At 35.0% G+C, this 19,621-nt stretch overlaps 1 protein-coding gene across 1 annotated transcript; it reads left to right on the top strand.

The window, feature by feature from the left end:
• Positions 1-330: 330 nt before the first annotated feature.
• On the top strand, positions 331-19,210 carry LOC106130866 (cadherin-86C). The gene is made up of 14 exons (XM_060947940.1): positions 331-520; positions 947-1,191; positions 2,171-2,254; positions 3,082-3,207; positions 4,485-4,643; positions 6,580-6,685; positions 12,738-12,930; positions 13,631-13,874; positions 13,975-14,560; positions 14,655-15,006; positions 15,094-15,352; positions 15,439-15,569; positions 15,988-16,317; positions 16,414-19,210. Exons 1-14 carry the CDS (start codon positions 331-333, stop codon positions 18,896-18,898), a joined length of 5,490 nt encoding a protein of 1,829 aa, XP_060803923.1. The 3' UTR covers positions 18,899-19,210.
• Positions 19,211-19,621: the final 411 nt, after the last annotated feature.

Genomic DNA, 19,621 nt, shown 5'->3' with positions numbered 1-19,621 from the left:
AATTTCTTCGTCGGACAAATTAAAAAGGGCTTACATACTTACCCTTTATAACATTGTTTGGCGGTTTTGTAACTCTCACAAAAACATATCATGAAGTCCACATTAGACCGGATGTTTCTTATGTGCGATGGAATTGATATTCTGATATAGTGACAGCCGCTCCTCAAAGAATAATCCCAAACGTATAAGCCTTTCCCTTGATTTACTATTGCAGTCTATGCGACAAGATAAACTCATCACATATAATGAAGTGTAATTATCAACGTCAAATGGCGGACTACATAGGTATAGTATTATCCCGTGACTCATTCGCTATTTTCTCTTCCCAGGATGACGTTTGTCTCGGCCGTGGTGTTGCTATGCCTGGCCTGGGGAGCCCGCGGTGGCGACCCCGTCTTCGACCCCAGCACTCTGATGAGGCTGGTCCTGGTGCCAGCAGATGCTGCAGTCGGCTCCGTCATCTACCGGGTGCGAGCTTCGGACCCTGACTTCGATTATCCATTGCATTTTGAGCTGATTGGTAAGGATCGTAATAACAAGGACTTTTGATTGTGATATCAGTTAATTGGTCGACAGGTTGTTTTATCATAAGACGAGAACCTACGAAATTGAAACATTCTCAATTCGATTGTATGTTTTTTTTACCTGATTGTTAGTGTAGTAGTACCTACTTACAGTACTATAGTACTTACAGGGATGATATTTTTAAAACATTTTTGTTTTTGTCACAGAAATCGGAATAACATAATGTTTACGACAGAAATCCATTAAAATTTTAATATTCGTCTTGATATTTTCCTCAAACATTCGTAATTTTGATGATTAATGAATTTATTAATGATCGTTCATTAATGAGGTTATTTCATTGCCAGATTTTAGCTCTGCAAGTTGTTACCATAATTTTATCACAATTTGATTCGAATTGACCAATAATTTTTGTCATAAGGTCAATGGGGTCGTCTCGACATAGGCGTGGAAACGCTGCCCTGCACGCGCTACAACTCCGTCTGCCAAGCCAACGTCATCTTGCTGAGAAGGCTGGAGCCTGGACGATACGTGGACTTCAGGCTGTCAGTCAGAAACACCAGGGGAAGAAGCTCTTGGATCGCCTGTTCTATAACCGGGACCAACGCCACTACACCCAGGGAGAAGATTTTCCCTCATCAGCCGAGCATTGTTTTAGTGCCAGAGGTAAGGATCTTGAACGGCTTCTGACTGTCGTTATTTTCATGAAGAAAATGTGTTGTCTAAATTTACCACCTGAGTTATTAAGAAAAGTCTATTTTGACTACTTATTTTTCGAGGTTTTTCTTGGTTCATTTCATAAGAAGAGATATTTTATACTTACATCTTTAGGTATAATAGCCACGTTCCTTGCACAGTTTTTTGCTTCATCAACCTTCTTCGCTCTTTTCGTGCAAGCTGATTGGTGAAGGGTACTCTTGCCTTGACCTGTTTGCTCTCATCCCTGATTTGATTTATGTACGTTCATCTAAATTTTCTCATTTAGTCTCCATAACAGTTTTCTAAGTCAACCCTTTTTCATTGGCATCTCCACATAACCAAACTATCCTAACATTCCTTTTTTATATCTACTACTATATTTTCATTCACAACGCAATTTACCTCACCGTAAACCAAATCAAATGGAGTAAACCGTATAAATTATCCATCACCTATATGTAAAAAGCACCTGTCGTGCGCAGCCAACAGATGAGGCGTCACTGCTGATGTGAGATGATTGATGATGATGACACGATGCCACATGTCCGAATTAAGTATAATATTTTGAAGTGATGTTATTTTGGAATAAACTTTGCGGAGGCATCTTACTCCGCTATCAAGTTTCTTTTGTAATTGAATATTATTTTTGTTGTGTTTTGATTGTGCTGTTTTTATTTCTTGTGGTGTCTGACAGCTCCACTCTTACTATAAAAGCTTACGGTACTAATGACCTTATTTTATTATGAAAGAACTTTATGGATCGGCTCAGTAACATTTAATTTATATGTTAACTAAGAACAATGCAAAGGTGAGATGAGAACTTATTACTTACCCATTAAGTCTGTCTTTGTGTGTATTCGATAAGTCAATATCCGTGCTTGTAAAGCACACAAATAAGCTACAGCATAATTCTTCTCCAATTTTAATTGAATTCCAATTCCCTCAGGACGCCAAACGGGGAACCGATCTGGAGATCGTTATTGCGCGGAAGACCCCTTTGTCACCGAAGCCCTTGGAGTTAGAACTGTGGGTAAGTATGAAAATAATACAAATATAAATCTACACAAGCATTGGAGTTTCCAAAACCATGATTACAATAATGATTTTAATGCAAGAACACCCGTATAAGCCAACCATTATTATCATAGAACTTGTCCCTTTTGGGTCTGAGAATGATAGTGAACCAGGAGTGGGTAAATCAAGATATTATACAAAGCATCTCCCGTGTGACCTTCGGAATCGATCAGATCAATTTTGGTGTTTGAACAAACAAGCAAAGGTGCTTATGTATAATAGATGTGCTACTTGTCTGAGACTTGGAAACTACAACAAAAAAAGTCAGTCTGCCAAGCTCAAGTTAAAAATACTGGTCAAAAACAGAAATCACAGAAAAAAATTATATTTCGTACTCTTATTCAACTAGGGTGTGCAAAAACACAAAACAGTGGACCAAAATAGGGATGGGCACGGGCATGTCCAATGATGTTGCACAATTACCAGGCATTAAGACGAGCGGAGCCGTGTTAAATTCTTACCGCCGTGGAGAATGGCCGACACCCGAAGCCTGCTTCGTTTTATCGACCACTTAAATGTTGTTATTATGAAAAACGTGTCCTTATAATATAGTTTAAGTTACACAGAAAGCTACACACACAGATTCTTCACTCCTTTTTTTTCTTCTGTAATTGTGCCAATGCAATGCCATTCATATTTTTTGAAATAACAAATTAAAGAAAAAATTTTTTACCTTTCCTAACGCTTAGGCCATATAATTCAGTATTATTTTGATTGATATTAATTTTATACAACTCAAGAAAACATGCAGTAGGATTCCTAAAAAAAATTAATAAATTACAGGGTTCACCTCTCTTTGCCATAAGACAGCGTCGGGTCTCCACGGAAAACACCGAGGGCACCATATTCTTGGTCGGACCGCTGGACTTTGAGGCTCAGTCGATGTATCATCTGACATTACTGGCTGTGGTAAGAGACAATTATCTTTTTGTTTATGAATTAATGATCACTGTATTTTCTTGCTTCAAATTTTAAATTAATTCTGATCTATTCTGCGAGTAAAAATAAAACAAGGGAAACCAGAAGCCAGGAGTGAGCTGAGCTTAATTTTTGCTTGATTTCTCTAAATAAAAAGTTACTATCCTATATTACTCTAAGCTAGTCTACTTTTGAGACAATTTTTTTTAAATCGATACAAAGGACTGCCTGTATTTGTGATATAAAATAAGTGTAGGTGAAATAAAAAATGTATATTTTTTTACCTAATTTGACAAGTTTAAGTAAAACGAAATATAACGTGAACACCTAATAAAATACTCATTTTTTTAAACCAAAAAATTACCTTTGCTTTCATTAACAAAACACAAATTGGGATTAAAGCAGGCCAACTACAGCCCTTCGTTCCAAATCGTGTATGGACATTATTAACCCAGTTAGCTGAAATTAGTTAAATCTCCAGCCATAATAAGCTGTTACATTTCGGTCAAATGCCATTGCGTTAACAGCCATAAATATGGTAACGAACATGTATACATACACTAATTAACTGTTTCTTGTACTTTATATGTTTATATTATTACATACTAGTTACTCGAATGAATGTAATTAAGTATTTAAGTGAGAGTGTAAATGATACGTGTTAAGTTTGTAGTCATAACTACAAAGTTTCACTTTTTATGTTTTTTTTTGTAATTTTTAAGTAATATAATGTAATGTTAAATGATCACTCAAATTATATAAATACAACTTAATTATATGCGAAATAACTTGAGAAAGTGGATGGTGCAGAAGTGGAGAGAAATATGTTGTATGCTTTCCAATTTCTTTTTTCATTCCAGACTCAAATAAATATTAAGACTGATTTCAGAACGATAAGCCACTGAAAATACTACCCATCATGAAAATATTAAAAAGATAAAATGAATTCGCTCCCAAAATTTTAGGTCACTTGTTACTCTAAAGTTTCGAAACGTTCGAGTTCGTGATTTTAAAAATAAATTTTTAGCTTTTGTCTTTAGTTTTGCTTATTTCTATATGAATTCTCCGGCAGCAAAATAAATTTGTTATAATTTCATCACAATCATCAGACATTTTATTGAAACATTTTTAAATAGTTCCCTCGCTTTCTTAATTCCCATCGACAGATTTACGTGATTATAAATAATAATGAAAATCTTTTTATTTTGTAATAAAAAGAAAATTGTGGACACAAATTTAAAAATATGATATGACACTTATGATTATAGGACCCTTACGTGGAAGTCGGCAAGGACACCCGCAACATCGCTGGCATAGAGGTAGTGATCGTGGTGCAGGATGTACAGGACATGCCTCCGGTCTTCACGTCAGCGCCGCCCATCACGCACCTGCCGAGACAGGTGGCGCCGGGTGATGTTGTAGTCAAGGTATGATCTTTATTTGCGACCTATATTAATTACATACATACATACATATAATCACGTCTATATCCCTTGCGGGGTAGACAGAGCCTACAGTCTTGTAAAGACTGATAGGCCACGTTCAGCTATTTGGCTTTAAGATAGGATTGGGATTCAAAGAATCCCAAGTTTATAAGCCTACCTCTTAGTCGGCTTTTACGACATCCATGGGAAAGAGATGGAGTGGTCCTATTCTTTTTTGTATTGGTGCCGGGAACCACACGGCACTTATATTTATTAATTTATAGATTTGGGAGACTCCATTTCTTTCAAATTCAAAATCTTTATTGCATATCATAAAGTACATCAGTTGAATTACAGTTACTGCTTATAAATAGGTACAATGTGAATCCTGTTAGGCATCGCAATTTTAAAATAATTTCTTATGGATGTCGTTAAAGGATAAGTCTATAAGAATAAGCACTCATCTTAGGGTTGGGGCGATGTTGTAGTCAAGATATGTTCTGCATCAAATCTATGTATATTTATTCAGTTCAAAATTTTTGAGACAGTGCTTTGTACGTGCACTTTTAATAGAACCACTCTACCTCTTTCTCATGGATGTCGTAAATATCGTCTAAGGGAATAAGTATACTCATTTATAGTTTAGGTAGTGCAGCTTATACCACTGAATCCAATATGGGGTTCCCTTGCAAAGATTGCGGAGACCAGATAGGAGTCGCTTCGTGTAAAAACTTTGCTTACGCGAACCAAGATAATGTTCGAATGTTAGGCTATCCTGGAGATATGAGGATATAATCGGCATTAACACCAGGAGGAAAAAGAAAGGTATTTTTATAACAATTAGGTCTAAGGATACAAACATTTATGTGTAAGTACATACATACATACATACATAACATCACGCCTCTTTCCCGGAGGGGTAGGCAGAGACTACCTCTTTCCACTTGCCACGATCTCTGCATACTTCTTTCGCTTCGTCCACATTCATAACTCTCTTCATACAAGCTCGGCGGTTTCGGGTACTTTTGATCTGACCCTTTACCAGGACGTCCTTAATTTGATCAAGATACGTTCGTCTAGGTCTTCCCACTCCGACCTTTCCCTCCACACTCTCCTTGTATATCTGCTTAGTCAACCTGCTTTCATTCATCCTCTCCACATGACCGAACCATCTTAACATACCCTTTTCTATTCCTGTAACTACATCTTCTTTCACATCACAACATTCCCTTATCACGCTGTTCCTTATCCTGTCACTCAATTTCACACCCATCATACTCCTTAACGCTCTCATTTCCACTGCATTTATTCTGCTTTCATGCTTCTTTTGCCATACCCAACTTTCACTCCCATACATTAATGTCGGGACCAACACGCCCCTGTGCACAGCCAGTCGAGCCTTTTTGGATAGTTTCTGACTGCTCATAAAGGCATGCAAAGCTCCATTCACCATGTTCCCCGCGTTCACTCTCCTTTCAATATCACTATCATACTTGCCATCTGATGTAAACTTTGATCCTAGATATACGAACTCTTTCACTTGCTCCACTTTTTCTCCTTCAATCAAAATATTACATGCTGTCATTTCTTTCTCCATTTCAAAAACCAGTGTTTTAGTTTTACTTACGTTCACTTTCATTCCTTTATTCCATTTATGTGTAAGGTTAACACTAAAAAGGCTTTATAACTAAAATACACTATTTCACGGGAAAGGTCGAAGTGGGAAGACCTAGACGAACGTATCTTGATTGAATTAAGGACGTCCTGGTAAAGAGTCAGGTCAAGAGTACCCAAAACCGCCGAGCTTGCATGAAGAGAGTTATGAATGTGGATGAAGCGAAGGAAGTATGCAGAGATCGTGGCAAGTGGAAAGATGTAGTCTCTGCCTACCTCTCCGGGAAAGTGGCGTGATTTTATGTATGTATACCCTATTTTGTAGGTCCGTGCTGAAGATGGTGATAAAGGGGCTCCGAGGCAAATCAGATATGGTTTGGTGTCAGAGGGCAATCCGTTCACGCCGTTCTTCAACATCAATGAAACAACTGGTAAGCGATTATACCTAACTAATTACACTGTATATTTCTATCGTATGGTTTAGGAATCATCTTTTTATTGTAATAATATCTGTTTAAATATGAGGCTACTTATGGAAGAATCACTTTTACTTAGTGCCGTGAACAGCCGTGATCAAATCTGAGCCTATTCGTTACCGTATTACAGCAGAACACACTGGTGTAATAGGTCGAATTGGATTCTTATTTCTTAGACTGTGAGCTGGCGTGCAATTATAAGTACTTTGCAGACATTTTAGTTTCTATAGTACGTTTTAGAAATAGAAAGAGAACTAGTCAATGCCACGCTCTTATTTCTGGCTTCAAACTCCAAGCGGTAAATATCATTGAGTTTGATATAATGTTTTGTGCAATTTTGACGAAACATGTAGTGGACACTTGTTTGTAATTTTTGACGAAGCATGTCGCAGATAATACCTAATGTCTCTTGTTTGAAGAAGCATGTTGCTGATGAGTTTCTGTTGGTATTTGACGAAGCATTTTTCTGTGTGGTTTCCGGCACTTTACAATAATATATCTTTCCCATGTACGTCGTAAAAGACGACTAAGGAATAGGCTTATATAGCTTAGGATTCCTTGGGGTCCCTGTCACTAATTAAATCTCAATTCCATCGTGAAGCTACAAAGGTGAACGTGGCCATTCAGTCTTTTCGAGTCTGAGCTCTGTCTGCCCCGCTATGGATATAGGCGTGACTAGATATACAATGTATCTATGTTGCTGAAAATTATCTGTTGAGCTACTTTTGTGTAATATAATAATTTTTTTTTTAATAAAATTAATGAAATTTTAAATTCATCCTTATTGAACAAGCTTAGGTACTTATTTCAAGGTGGCGTCGTATCAAAAGGAGCTCATTTGCGCAGCCCCATTTGTTGTGTGTTGCATTTGTGTCGTGGCGTGAAGGTTATTCATTAGGGCTCACGAACCCGGGCCCATGGGTCAGTGCCTTTTTAACGACTGGTCATTTGGACCACATTTTGCAGTGCCGTAGGGATGACTTTTACTACCTTTGTAGTTTAGTTTTATTTTATATAGACAATAGCTTTCGCTTGCACCTCAGTCCGCGCTCAATTGAAATTTCCCTTGTCGTGGTAATTTAGCTTTTTACCTAAACTAATTTCGGTTGATAATTGAATATCAGTGAGTTGTGAAATCTTACGTCAATTTTTCATTACATTTAGTCATTAACTCGTGTCAATGCAATCCATTAATATACAGTTAATTAAGGAAACCATCTTTTATACCATATAATAAGTGAAATAAGAAGTCCAAATTAAATGGAAAGTACTTGACACGGCAGATAATTAAAATTAAATATATATACATATATTTATGTAAAATGCATTAAGATACTGTTCTTTGCAAATACAAGAGTAAATGAATTTCTTTTGATATGTACCAAGACGCTATGGCCATAGATATATAATACTTAGACAAACATTTCAAACTCATAACAGTCTTTTGCGGGTGAAAAGTTAAAAAGGCATATTATTTTAATTACACTAACCCTTGCACAGTACCTTTCCCGTAAAGAATTCAACCCATTGAAAGCGGTAGCGTGAGCTACCAACATAAATGGAGCATTATAAATCTGACCCAACCCACTAATAAAGTTGTGTCCTACATTACAGTTTGTGAGAAGTTGTAAATATTTACTTTTATTTGTCGGGTTAATATTTTAATTCAACAAAACGTATAAGTTTTCTGATTTTACTTACATTTTTGTGGACTATGTCTGAACTGAAACACTTTCTTTTATATTACTGGGATTTTTATGGATAGCAAATATTTAAATAGACATCAAATCAATCTTATGGTCAGGTTAAGGTCAGGAACCTGACCCGGGGAGATACCTTGTTACTCGGAGGACAAAACTTTACAGAGGCCGACAATGAACGGCAAAAGTTTGACAATCACGTTGATAAGCGCGTATTTTACCATAGCCTTCATAACAAATTGTTATGAAGGCTATGGTAAAATACACGGTTATAGTTTAAGTCAAATTTAAAGTTGACAGTAAAATGAGTAGAAGTAAGTATTCGTAATTTAAATGTTAATAAAAAGAAATGTTGCACTACAATTATTTTCCGCTTGTGACTACGGTTTGTTCATCATTCAAGTATCACTATTAATTTATTTGGTGTAATGCGACCCACACTAATACAATTAAAAGCCCCTAATTCTGTGAAACGCCTTGGCCCCGTATTGTGGGTCAGTGGTGTTTTTCACCCGATACCATCAGCGCATCCGTCTACGAGACTTCCGTAGGATATCCTATTTCTTTATCGCCCGCCACTCAGCCTTGCTTTACTTAACGCGGCCTAAGTTACTTTTACACTAATAGGTATTTATTGTTTTTTAACTCTTATACATACATACATACATATTATGACGTCTATATCCCTTGCGGGGTAGACAGATCCAACAGTCTTAAAAAGACTGATAGCAACGTTCAGCTGTACGGCAACGATGGAATTTGAAGTCAAATATATATGGAGTGGTTCTATTCATAAGTATCGGGAACCACATGGAATGTATTAAAAGAAAAGGGGTATTATTTATCGGTATGCGTAAAACAACACTTAGGTACTTCGCGTGACCTACATAATTCCTCATACGTAGCACGTAAGTACACAAAGTTCACTCAATGTTTTAACAAATTTTAATGGAAAAAGTGCATAGTTTGTTTTCTACTTAATGATATTCGCATTTAGTAAAAATTTTATTTAAAATGAGTCCGGTGCACTTTTCACGTCAATTTTTTTTATACTTTTCTTTTGAAAGCCCACCAGAAATTTCTTTAGAAATAAGATAGAGAGTTCTTTAATAAAGATACTTTTTGAATAGAGTTCTTTAATAATAAGAAATTTTGGGTATTCTTGTTTTAATTAGAAATTAAGGCGATTACATAATGTTTACAATTGTTTATAATTCCAATGATTCTTATTACTATATACTTGCACGGAATTCACGATGCTTTCATGTTAACTCATCATTGAAATAAATAGATTACAGACAAAATAACCTTAAATTATACGAAAACTTCTCTGAACTTCAGTAATTTACAGAACAATTAGCAACAAAGTCGTTAAAACTTCATTTGTTTTTCCTGATATAATTGCTCGGCTATAAACGCGAAAACACTATAATTAATATTAAAACGCAAAAGTTACGAACTTTATGTTCTAGTTAAAATCGCAAGGCAAATTAGTTTTAATTACAACTTTTGTTAATGTAAAGAAGTTGTATTGTAGGAACGCAGAGCTAACGCCTCAAAATTTCGTGGGCAATCAGGACTAATTTTGCCCGGGGTTTCAAACATGTGCAAATTGTCCAAAAATCTTGATTTGTATTTACTCAAAAACAAACGATAGGATATACTCAATACGTACATATTTATAAATTTAATCCAAGTTTAATAATGTGGAAATAACTAGGTATATGACATACTTAGATATTATTTTACACAAGGTGCCAAAAAAAGTTACTTAAAATTACGCGCGCTTAAAAAAATTAACCGCCGCGGCAATCACTAAACTCTTGATTTTCTTGACCCGTTTCAGAACTGAACAAAATTATACTTTACCAGTCTCGCTAACCGCATAATAGCTCATTAGAGAATCCCGAGACCCGCGGTGGACCATTGTTTGTAAGGCTGCCTTCATAATAGCACTTCCTTAGACCAGAAGCTGACAATAGCGACCAGTTCCGACATTATCAGCGTGCTAACTATGCTAAAGAACCGTTAAATCTTAAAATAAGTTCACATTGGATTAGTTAATTGGACTAATCGAGTGGCAAGTGTTTAGTTATTTTCCCGTTGCACGGATATTCGGAAATTAGACATACCTACATATTATTATGTCTCGTGATCGTTTGTTCATGAATATGAGATCAAACTTTAACTACGAGTAAACCTTTAAAGCTGTTTTTAATTTTCCAGGCTACAGAAAAAATCGTCGAAACCGCGAAGGATTCCTTTTCGTATCTTATTAATAATATGACTACTATACATTTTGACAATAAACTCATTACTTACTATTATTAATTCACTTTATAAAGAATGCTCAGCATCTCTCAATTTAGACATAATAGGCTCAATCAATTTTAATACTGTCTTTCGTTACATCAATCTGCGAGACGAAGCGTCAATCAGTGTCATAAGACTAAAGACAGACTGGTCTCATGTCACTTGATACTTGCCCATTAAACTCGACCAGTGTAAACATTCAGGACCGTACGTTGTAGATTTTAATAAATCGCTAACAAATATTACTATATAGCCTGTGGCGTTGCCTGCCGGTAGTATTTTGACGTGGGCTAGTGCGTACATTGTTAACAGTATTTTATGACATTAAACTTGTATCACGGAAGAAAGTTTATAGTACAAGTAAAATTGGTTTTATCATATCATTGTTTTTTTTATTTTAACTTCTGTTTATCGTTTATTTAACTTATTTTTGTTAGTTTCTTATAGTTTTTGCTGTTTTATAAAAGTTCTTTCTTCAATCGAATAGTAAGGATAGTAGCTGATCATTATCAGAATTCAGTTAAATATTTAATTTCATAAAAAATACATGCCTAAAACTTTTCATTATACTTCTTCATACCATAATCTTTGGCGTGTGCTTTAACAATATTGGATCGCATAGTTTTGAATTTATCTCATTAATCAGGTTACACCTTATAAGACAATCCTTGAATAATCTCGATTCATTGAATACCAGCTTCCGAAGCTTGGATAATAGGCTGCAAAGTTCCGTTCTTACTATGCCAATTAAATGGTTAACTTTAGGGGCATAAATTTCAGGAATTCTAGTTCTCTGTAGGCTGGTTGGTTAAAGGTGATAGTTGTGTTCATCCAGGTACTAATGCTGATTGGAGGTATTTGTGTTCAAAAAATGTTTTTTTTATTTTTTATAGCGAAAGCATTATACAATATTTCGGTTTTCGTGGATGCGCATTAAATTTATTTGATAGTAATAAATTTATTCATTCACACGTTAGTTGTAACCACAGGTAATAATTATTCTATAACTGTGGTTGAACTATACGCCGCTTAACTTTAGGCTTCCGCTTAGGTTTTATTAATATTTTATAGCTCTAACTGCCGAGCTTGCATGTAAAGAGTTTTGAATATGGATGAAGCGAAAGAAGTACTCGTATCTATGCGGGAAGGAAAGTGGAAAGATTTAGTCTCTGCCTACCTTTCCGGGATAGAAGCATGATTTTATGGGTGTAAAGTTGTAAAAATATAAAATTAAAAGTGAATTCTTTACAAACTTGTAATAATATAGGTTTGTAAGTAGTCATAAAAAAGACATAGGTATATGCCACCTTTATTTTTTAATAGCATGCAAACTGTTAAGTCATCAAAGACACTACAAGGGTCTTCATTATAATTTATTAATGAGCTGCTAATTTGCGCCCTGTCACCAAGACTGCTCTCTAGTACACTTTGTATGCTAATTAAAGACATTTTTATCGCTGACATGTCGTGACATGATGAAACTTTAATGAGGGAGAACAATGATACATATTTAATTTAGTTATATCTGTCATGTATGAATAAAATTAGGGAGACAAAAGAGTAGAAGGAAATAAGAAAACCATAGTTACTTTATTAAATTTTTGAGTCGATAAAAAATAATGTTCCCAAAACACAGTAATAAAAATATGTTTAGCGCCACCTCTTGGAATTTAACAAAACTAAAACTGCTGTCCCTAGCAACTAGAATAAATTGATGGTGTAATTATGAGATGGATAAAGAAGACAATTCGGAACCATGCTAAGTAAAGCATTTAGTAGCATATTATGCCAAAAGATGGCATCAAAACTGATTTTGTGTGTTAACGACTAATACATGAAAGCGAAAGCTTTTTCGAGGGGCTTCACTGTTTTGTCCATGAATTTATATCATCCTGTTAAGAACATCATCAATTCATTAAAAGCAAAAACAAAACAATGTGTAAAAGTCAGTTGATTAGCCCAGCATTTTCCCATCATTATCCTTTATTTTCCAGGTGAAGTGACCTTAGAGCGGCCAGTGGAAGAAATCGCAGCAATCTCCCACGCAGGGACTCCAATCCTCCTCACGGTGGTCGCTGAGGAGGTCCGGTTGTCCAGAGAAGAGCCCGAAGCCATGTCCTCGACAGTCCAGCTCGCTTTCATTCTACCAGAAAGGGAGAATTCGCCGCCATATTTTGAGAATCAGTTGTAAGTTTTCATTTAGTATCGTTGAGTTGTATCTTGTAACACAAGTTTTGAATTAGCCTCGAAGTAAGAGGCTTACTCAATCTGTGTAATTTGACCCGTATAAATTTATTTTGTTTATATGATTATTAGCAGAAAAGACGGTCAGTCCATTGGATAAGGAATTATATAACCTGTAAAAAAAGAAAGTTGAATCTTCAAGTACATATTCAATCTGACCCATTAATTAATTAAATTAAATTTAAAACATTAAAATTGTACCCTAGGAATTAAAAAGACATACATACCATCACGTCTATATCCCTTGCGAGGTAGACCAGGCCAAAAATATTGAAAAGCCACGCTCAGCTTTATAACTCAATGATTGAATTGAGATTCAAATAGTGTCAGTTTCTTAACCCATCGTCAATAAGAAGAGTCCCAAGTTTATAAGTCTTTCCTTTAGTCAATACAATACAATAACTCTTACATATATACAACCATGTATTTAAAACAGCAGCCAAAGGCGACCTTATCATTAAAAGCTATCTCACAGGTAACCTGTAAATTGTGTATAAAACTTCACCCAGAGATAAAAAAACGTCATCCATGGGAAAGATATGGTCCCATTCGTGACTATTAATAAAATCTGTTTTAAACAAGTCGTCAAAAAAAGACCTTTCATTCGAAACAGTGCGTTAAATTGTTGTTTTTTAATTTTTAGCTACATCAGCTATCTGGATGAGAACGCTCCTCAAGGAACAGCTCTGACTTTCAACGACCCTTACATCCCACAAGTAAACGACAATGATGCTGGAAAAAATGGCGTCTTCTCTCTCACACTCGTAGGGAATAATGGGACATTCGAAATTTCCCCTACAGTGGCTGAGAGACACGCTCAATTTATTATTAAAGTAAGAGATAATACGATGCTGGACTTTGAGGCTCGCAAATCAGTGGTATTTCAGGTACTACAAAAATAAATTTATGACTTTTCATCATACAAAATTGTCTGTAGGATAAAATAGTGATAATTTACATAAATAAAATAACATATTTTCATTTCAGATATTAGCTCAAGAACTTGGTCCAGCAACAAACCTTTCAGTTACTGCCAATGTCACAGTTTATCTGAACGATGTAAATGATAACCCTCCTGTGTTCTTAGCCCAGTCTTATGATGTGGAACTACAAGAAAACGTAACAGCTGGTACAAGGGTAGCACAAGTTGCAGCTGACGATGTTGATACAGGAGTATTTGGGAAAATTCAATACACTGCCATATTAGGATACCTAAATACATCCTTATATTTAGATCCTATTACAGGGTTAATAACAGTGGCAACAAACAATCACGGCTTCGACCGTGAGGCAATGCCAGACTTGCATTTTTTAGTAGAGGCTAGAGATAATGATGGAGTAGGTTTAAGAGTAACAGTGCCATTAATTATTAAGTTATTAGATGTAAATGACAACCCACCAGAATTCGAGAGGGCGTTGTACGAGTTTGTACTGACACCTAGCTTAAATAATTTTACGTCAGCGGCTATTGTTAAAGCAGTTGACAAAGATGCAGAGCCACCAAACAATATAGTCAGATATGAAATTATACAAGGAACTCCTGATGGGAAATTTGCTATAAATGATGAAACAGGTAAATCACATGTTTCCAAAGTAAAGTTCACTGACAATGTTTGAAGTACCTATTTCAATTATATTTTTTATAAACCTTTCATTGCATTTCACAGGTGAACTGTATCTTTTAGAAGCTTTAAAAAGAACAAAGAAACAAAATGTACATAGACAAAAAAGACAGTTTAATTCTCAAGAAGATAACGATGTCTTTATGCTGACAGTAAGAGCTTATGATCTTGGTGTTCCAAGATTGCAATCAACTACTTCAGTAAAGATTTACCCACCTGAAAGTAAAACAAGGACGATGTCTTTTATAGTACCAGGTGCCAATCCAGATAGACAAAAATTAGAAGAAGTACTTAGTACGTTATCTGGCGGTAAAGTTACTATAATTGACATTAAGCCATATAGAGGGAGAGAAAATGGTGCTACAGATTTAAGTGGTCAGGATTCTAGTCAAGAAAAGTAAGTTAAACTGACATATAATTTTAATTATATCTATTCAAATAATTATTTCTACGATATGTTTTTAAAATTATAATATCATTACAGAAGCGAGGTTATTGCTGTTGTAAGAATGACAGAAAACACAGCTATTAATGTAGCTAAACTTCAAGAACAACTCGCTAAAAATGTCACAATATATTCTAATGGCGCTGGTTCAAATACAAACTCTATAAAAGTACCCAATGGCGGAGGTACTACAACCCAAACTGGATCAAATGGTATTAATCCCAATACCGCTATTGGTTTAGAAAACACCAATGGAGGAAACAAGAATAATGCAGCTACTGTTGATAATAGTGATTCTGTAAGTTTAATGCATCCAATATGTCTTGTTATTCAATTTTTTGTACCTTTGAATGATATAATAATATAATTTAAATGTCATTTCAGGGATTATACAGAGCTGAAAGCCGTCTTCTATTTTGGTTGTTAATATTATTGGCAATATTAGTTGCTCTTATTTTATTACTACTCATATGTTGCTGTATTTGTGAAGGATGCCCTCTTTATATGCCACCAAGGTAATAATTACCATCAACATAGTTAACTAACACCTCTACACAATTTATTTGAACACAGCTTTAATTTGAAATATATTGCTTAAATAAATCAGTTATATGGTTTCTTTTTGAATTTAATTTGTCTTTTTCTGTCATTAACAGAATAAAATGCACCAACTAATTTCTACGTGCATGTTTTCACTACAGCTTTTCTCCGTTGTTGTAGGTAATTATGTTTCGTCATATAATATGTGTTCATCTTATAATATCATCCCGCCTTCATACAGATCATTCAAAAATCTAACTGCATGTATTTCTTTACTATCAATTCTATATTTTATTTCATGCACCTAATAACTTTTATCATTTACATTATTTATTAAATATTTAAGTTATAACAAAACAGCTAGGTACATAGATACTCGTTAATAAATTCTAGGAAAAGAGTGATACGTGTCAACTCCACAGAGGACGACGTGCATTTAGTGGTACGCGACAAGGGACTTGGGAGGGAAAACAAGTCGACGCAAAATTTAGAAAACAAATCTATACAAGCAACTGAATGGAGAAGAAGGGAGGCTTGGAGTGCCGAACAGGCAGACTTGAGGACGAAACCGACACAATGGAAATTTAACAAAAGAAACTATAGATCAAAAGACCCACATTCTAAACCGGCATCTACTCCGGGTGACCTGCGACAAGAATTTGTTCATGCTGCAGAGGACAATGATTATAGATATAATAATGAGAGACAATCTTTTCGAATGAGGTTTGTAACAATATAAAGTTTAAAATTTCATTGCCAAATACACAATTTTTTAAATATAAATATATATGTTCTAATGTTGACTATTTTCTTTTACAGAGATGGTCCTAATGTTATATACACTAAAGAAATGCAGCTTCAGGAAGCTTTTTCTAATAAACACAAAGAATACATAGAAGATTTGGAAAATGGGTATGACAGGATAGCTACATTACATTACCAACATAGAGATCCCGATAACGATTCCATTCGCAGACACGAAATAGACCGGGGATCTGATGTCGGAGTCTTCCACAAGTCTGATGTTGACAAAAATAATAAAGATAAGGCTGATAATAGAGTTGATGTGGAATATCAAGAGAAAGGACGTGCTCCATCTTCACTTGGCAGGGATCAATATTTCATTAAAGAAGGCAATACTGAAATCTTGCGACTAGTAACTCGAGGAAAAAACGAGGAAGAGAGATATGTAAATTTATCTGTAAATCAACAAAGACCAGTTACTCTTATTCCTCAAACGCAGTATGTTGTAGTCGACAGTGGAAAAGACCTTCTTATGGAGAGATTTATAAGGGAACAAGGAGAAGAAGCTAAACATATCAGAGAACAAATGGGTAAAGTTACTACTGACTTAGATAACGTATTAGATGATAAAGATGGCAAAGTGTATGCACAGAAGTCTCAATTAATAAGTGATGCCCCAAATCAATATCATGAATATTCCAATATCCCTCCTGAAGTTCCAGGAGCGATTCCATTAAGGACAGAATACTTACAAAATCTTTTGCAAATGCAAAATAAATCTTCGATCAATCAAGAACTGTTAGAGTCATCTCTCAGAAAACAAAATGAACTTCTTCATCAAATACTAATTGAACGTGAAAGATTGCTGCACAACCAAGAAACAGCTTCACAGGTTGAAAGTAAATTAGAAACTCAGAGTTTACCAGGACACTCTGTAATGGCTACTCAAACCGAATGTCATATTGGAACACAAACAGAGCCACAGCTTCTTAAACCCTCTAGAAGAAAAGCAAGAAGTGACAATGATTCTTATAGTGAAGATGAGTCGCAAATGGTAGTAGAAGATGAAAATAAAAAAGTAGCATGGCTTAAAAGAAAAAAACCTAAGAAAAAAGTAAAATACAAAGATCCACGAAGAAGCATTAGAGTATATGACTTAAAAAGAAAGATAAAGACCCCTATCATAGAAGAAAGTGAGGCTTCGCCTTCATTGGAAAGTGAAAAACATGTAAAAATAAGTAAAACCAATGAAAGAGAAGAATATGTTAAAAAGTACGGCGATAGAACTAAAAGCACGGTTACAACATCTAAAAACGAGACAGTTTGTTCTACTCAAATCAAACTAATGGATGATGATAGAAAACAAAAACTTCGTAAGGAAATTTTAATGGAAATATCTGACTCTTTAGATGAGAAGGTAAATTCTGCTAGCAGTGATAAAAGACAACGATTGCAAAGGCAATCGCCGGTTGATGAATCTCCAAAAAAAGTCTTGGCTTTAGAACATGAGAGTAGTAAAGATAGTGAAAGTAGAAGTAGAGGAAGTTCAGCATTAAAAGATCAAAGAAATTTAATATTTTCTCGTCAAGGCTCTTCAACGGAGGCTCGAGATAATGCAGATATGCCCGTTTCGAAATTGAATTTATCAGATGAAGACGAATCGGCTACAAAAAAGGATAGTTCAAGCGCTGCAGAATCAAATAGTAAAAAAATAGAAGAAGGAAATGAATCTATAAAATCATCAGACAATTCTAAAAATGCACAAAAAAGTTTGCCACGTTATATGCAGTGGTATGGTAAAAAATCATCTAGCGCTTCTGCTGCAAAACCAACACCGGAGAAGGTAGACAAAACTGCACCGAGTAAACCCAAACGGCCCTCTAAATCAAAAAACGAATCTGACAAAGAAATATCAAAAGACGAGAAAACTGGTAGATACGGGAAAATCATGATTAAAGACGAGGCAAAAAAAAACTTCAAAGAAAAAGAAAGTGAGTTTATTCACCCGCGCCTTTTAAAAGAAGAAAAAGTTACACCCGTTCCTGAAGGACCGCTTCCTGATGTCCATCCCTTGTTACAGCACTCCGAACATAGATATGAACGTCAATATGAAAATCAGAACCCCCTGTGTTACATACAACCTACACATATCCCTAAATATTTAGGAGCAAAGCCGAATATTCCTGCACGCCAATCATTGGAACAACAACCAATTTACGTAAACCAAGATGATGTGAAAAAGGAAGATAAAAGCCAGGACATATCTGAAAGTGCTTTGACTCACAGTATTTCTATTTCAACGAGTTATGAACAAGATGTCAAAACAATGCCAGAGGTTCACGTTTCTAAAATAAATATCGGCGGTGAACCCATACCTGAAGTGAGGAATATTGGTAAAATAGATGACAATGATTCAGGCATCGCTATGAACACATTGGTCCAACAAACTGGTAATTTCAAAAGGTTACCGATAACGGAGAAGAAGAGTATATTCACAATTGCATATGATGATGTCCAGACAAAACAATTACGACCTGATAGTAGTTCGACGTCGTATTAAGAGATTTGTATCATATAAATATTTTCATCAGTATTGTGCCTTATTGTTGGTTAAATCATATTAATGTTACAATTAATTATTAAAAATACGAGACTATATTGTATGTAATATTCCGTCCAATTCTTTAAATGCCTTTGTAAATAAATTTTAGGATTGACGAATTAACTGCCTTTATTTCACGACTGGTATTATTTAGAAGTATTATTTTTGTGTAAATATAAATGATGTTAAAATATAGTTATTAAAGAATATTTAAATTAATTTTAGCCATATTAATGAATACTCGTGTAAATACTACCTAGGTACTTTTTATTATTTGATTCCACAACTCATACTATTATAGTATGCTATATTTGTTATAAAATATAAAGTTATATTATACCTATTAATAAAATGACTATGTGTTTTATATTATCCTTTACTCTTTTGTTTTACTCTGATAAAAGTAAAATTTGTCACGGAATAAATGAAAGATGATCGTTTTTATGGGTTTTAAGTTAGTTGTAGTATACTTAGATTACTTTGATATAAACAAATATTATTAACTTCTGTGGCCATGGCTATCTTGGACCAGCGAATAATTCATCTTTAGAACAAAGAAACAAAAAATAGGTAGGTAATTTATTTGTTCGGGCGCCACTATGACACACACACACAGCCCTCCTCACATACAAACACGTCAAACTCATAACACCGTTTTTTCGTTGAGAGTTAAAAATAATC

This window comes from Amyelois transitella, chromosome 14 (assembly GCF_032362555.1).
Source record: "Amyelois transitella isolate CPQ chromosome 14, ilAmyTran1.1, whole genome shotgun sequence".
Classification (NCBI taxonomy): domain Eukaryota; kingdom Metazoa; phylum Arthropoda; class Insecta; order Lepidoptera; family Pyralidae; genus Amyelois; species Amyelois transitella.
This window is presented reverse-complemented; position numbering and strand designations above follow the sequence as displayed.

What these genes read in the sequence shown, in the direction of transcription:
- LOC106130866 (XM_060947940.1), top strand. Translation starts at nt 331, where the DNA reads ATGACGTTTGTCTCGGCCGTGGTGTTGCTATGCCTGGCCTGGGGAGCC. An exon ending in CAGGATTCTAGTCAAGAAAA is followed by an intron (nt 15,007 to 15,093) that starts GTAAGTTAAACT and finishes ATATCATTACAG; the next exon opens with AAGCGAGGTTATTGCTGTTG. An exon ending in CCTCTTTATATGCCACCAAG is followed by an intron (nt 15,570 to 15,987) that starts GTAATAATTACC and finishes AATAAATTCTAG; the next exon opens with GAAAAGAGTGATACGTGTCA.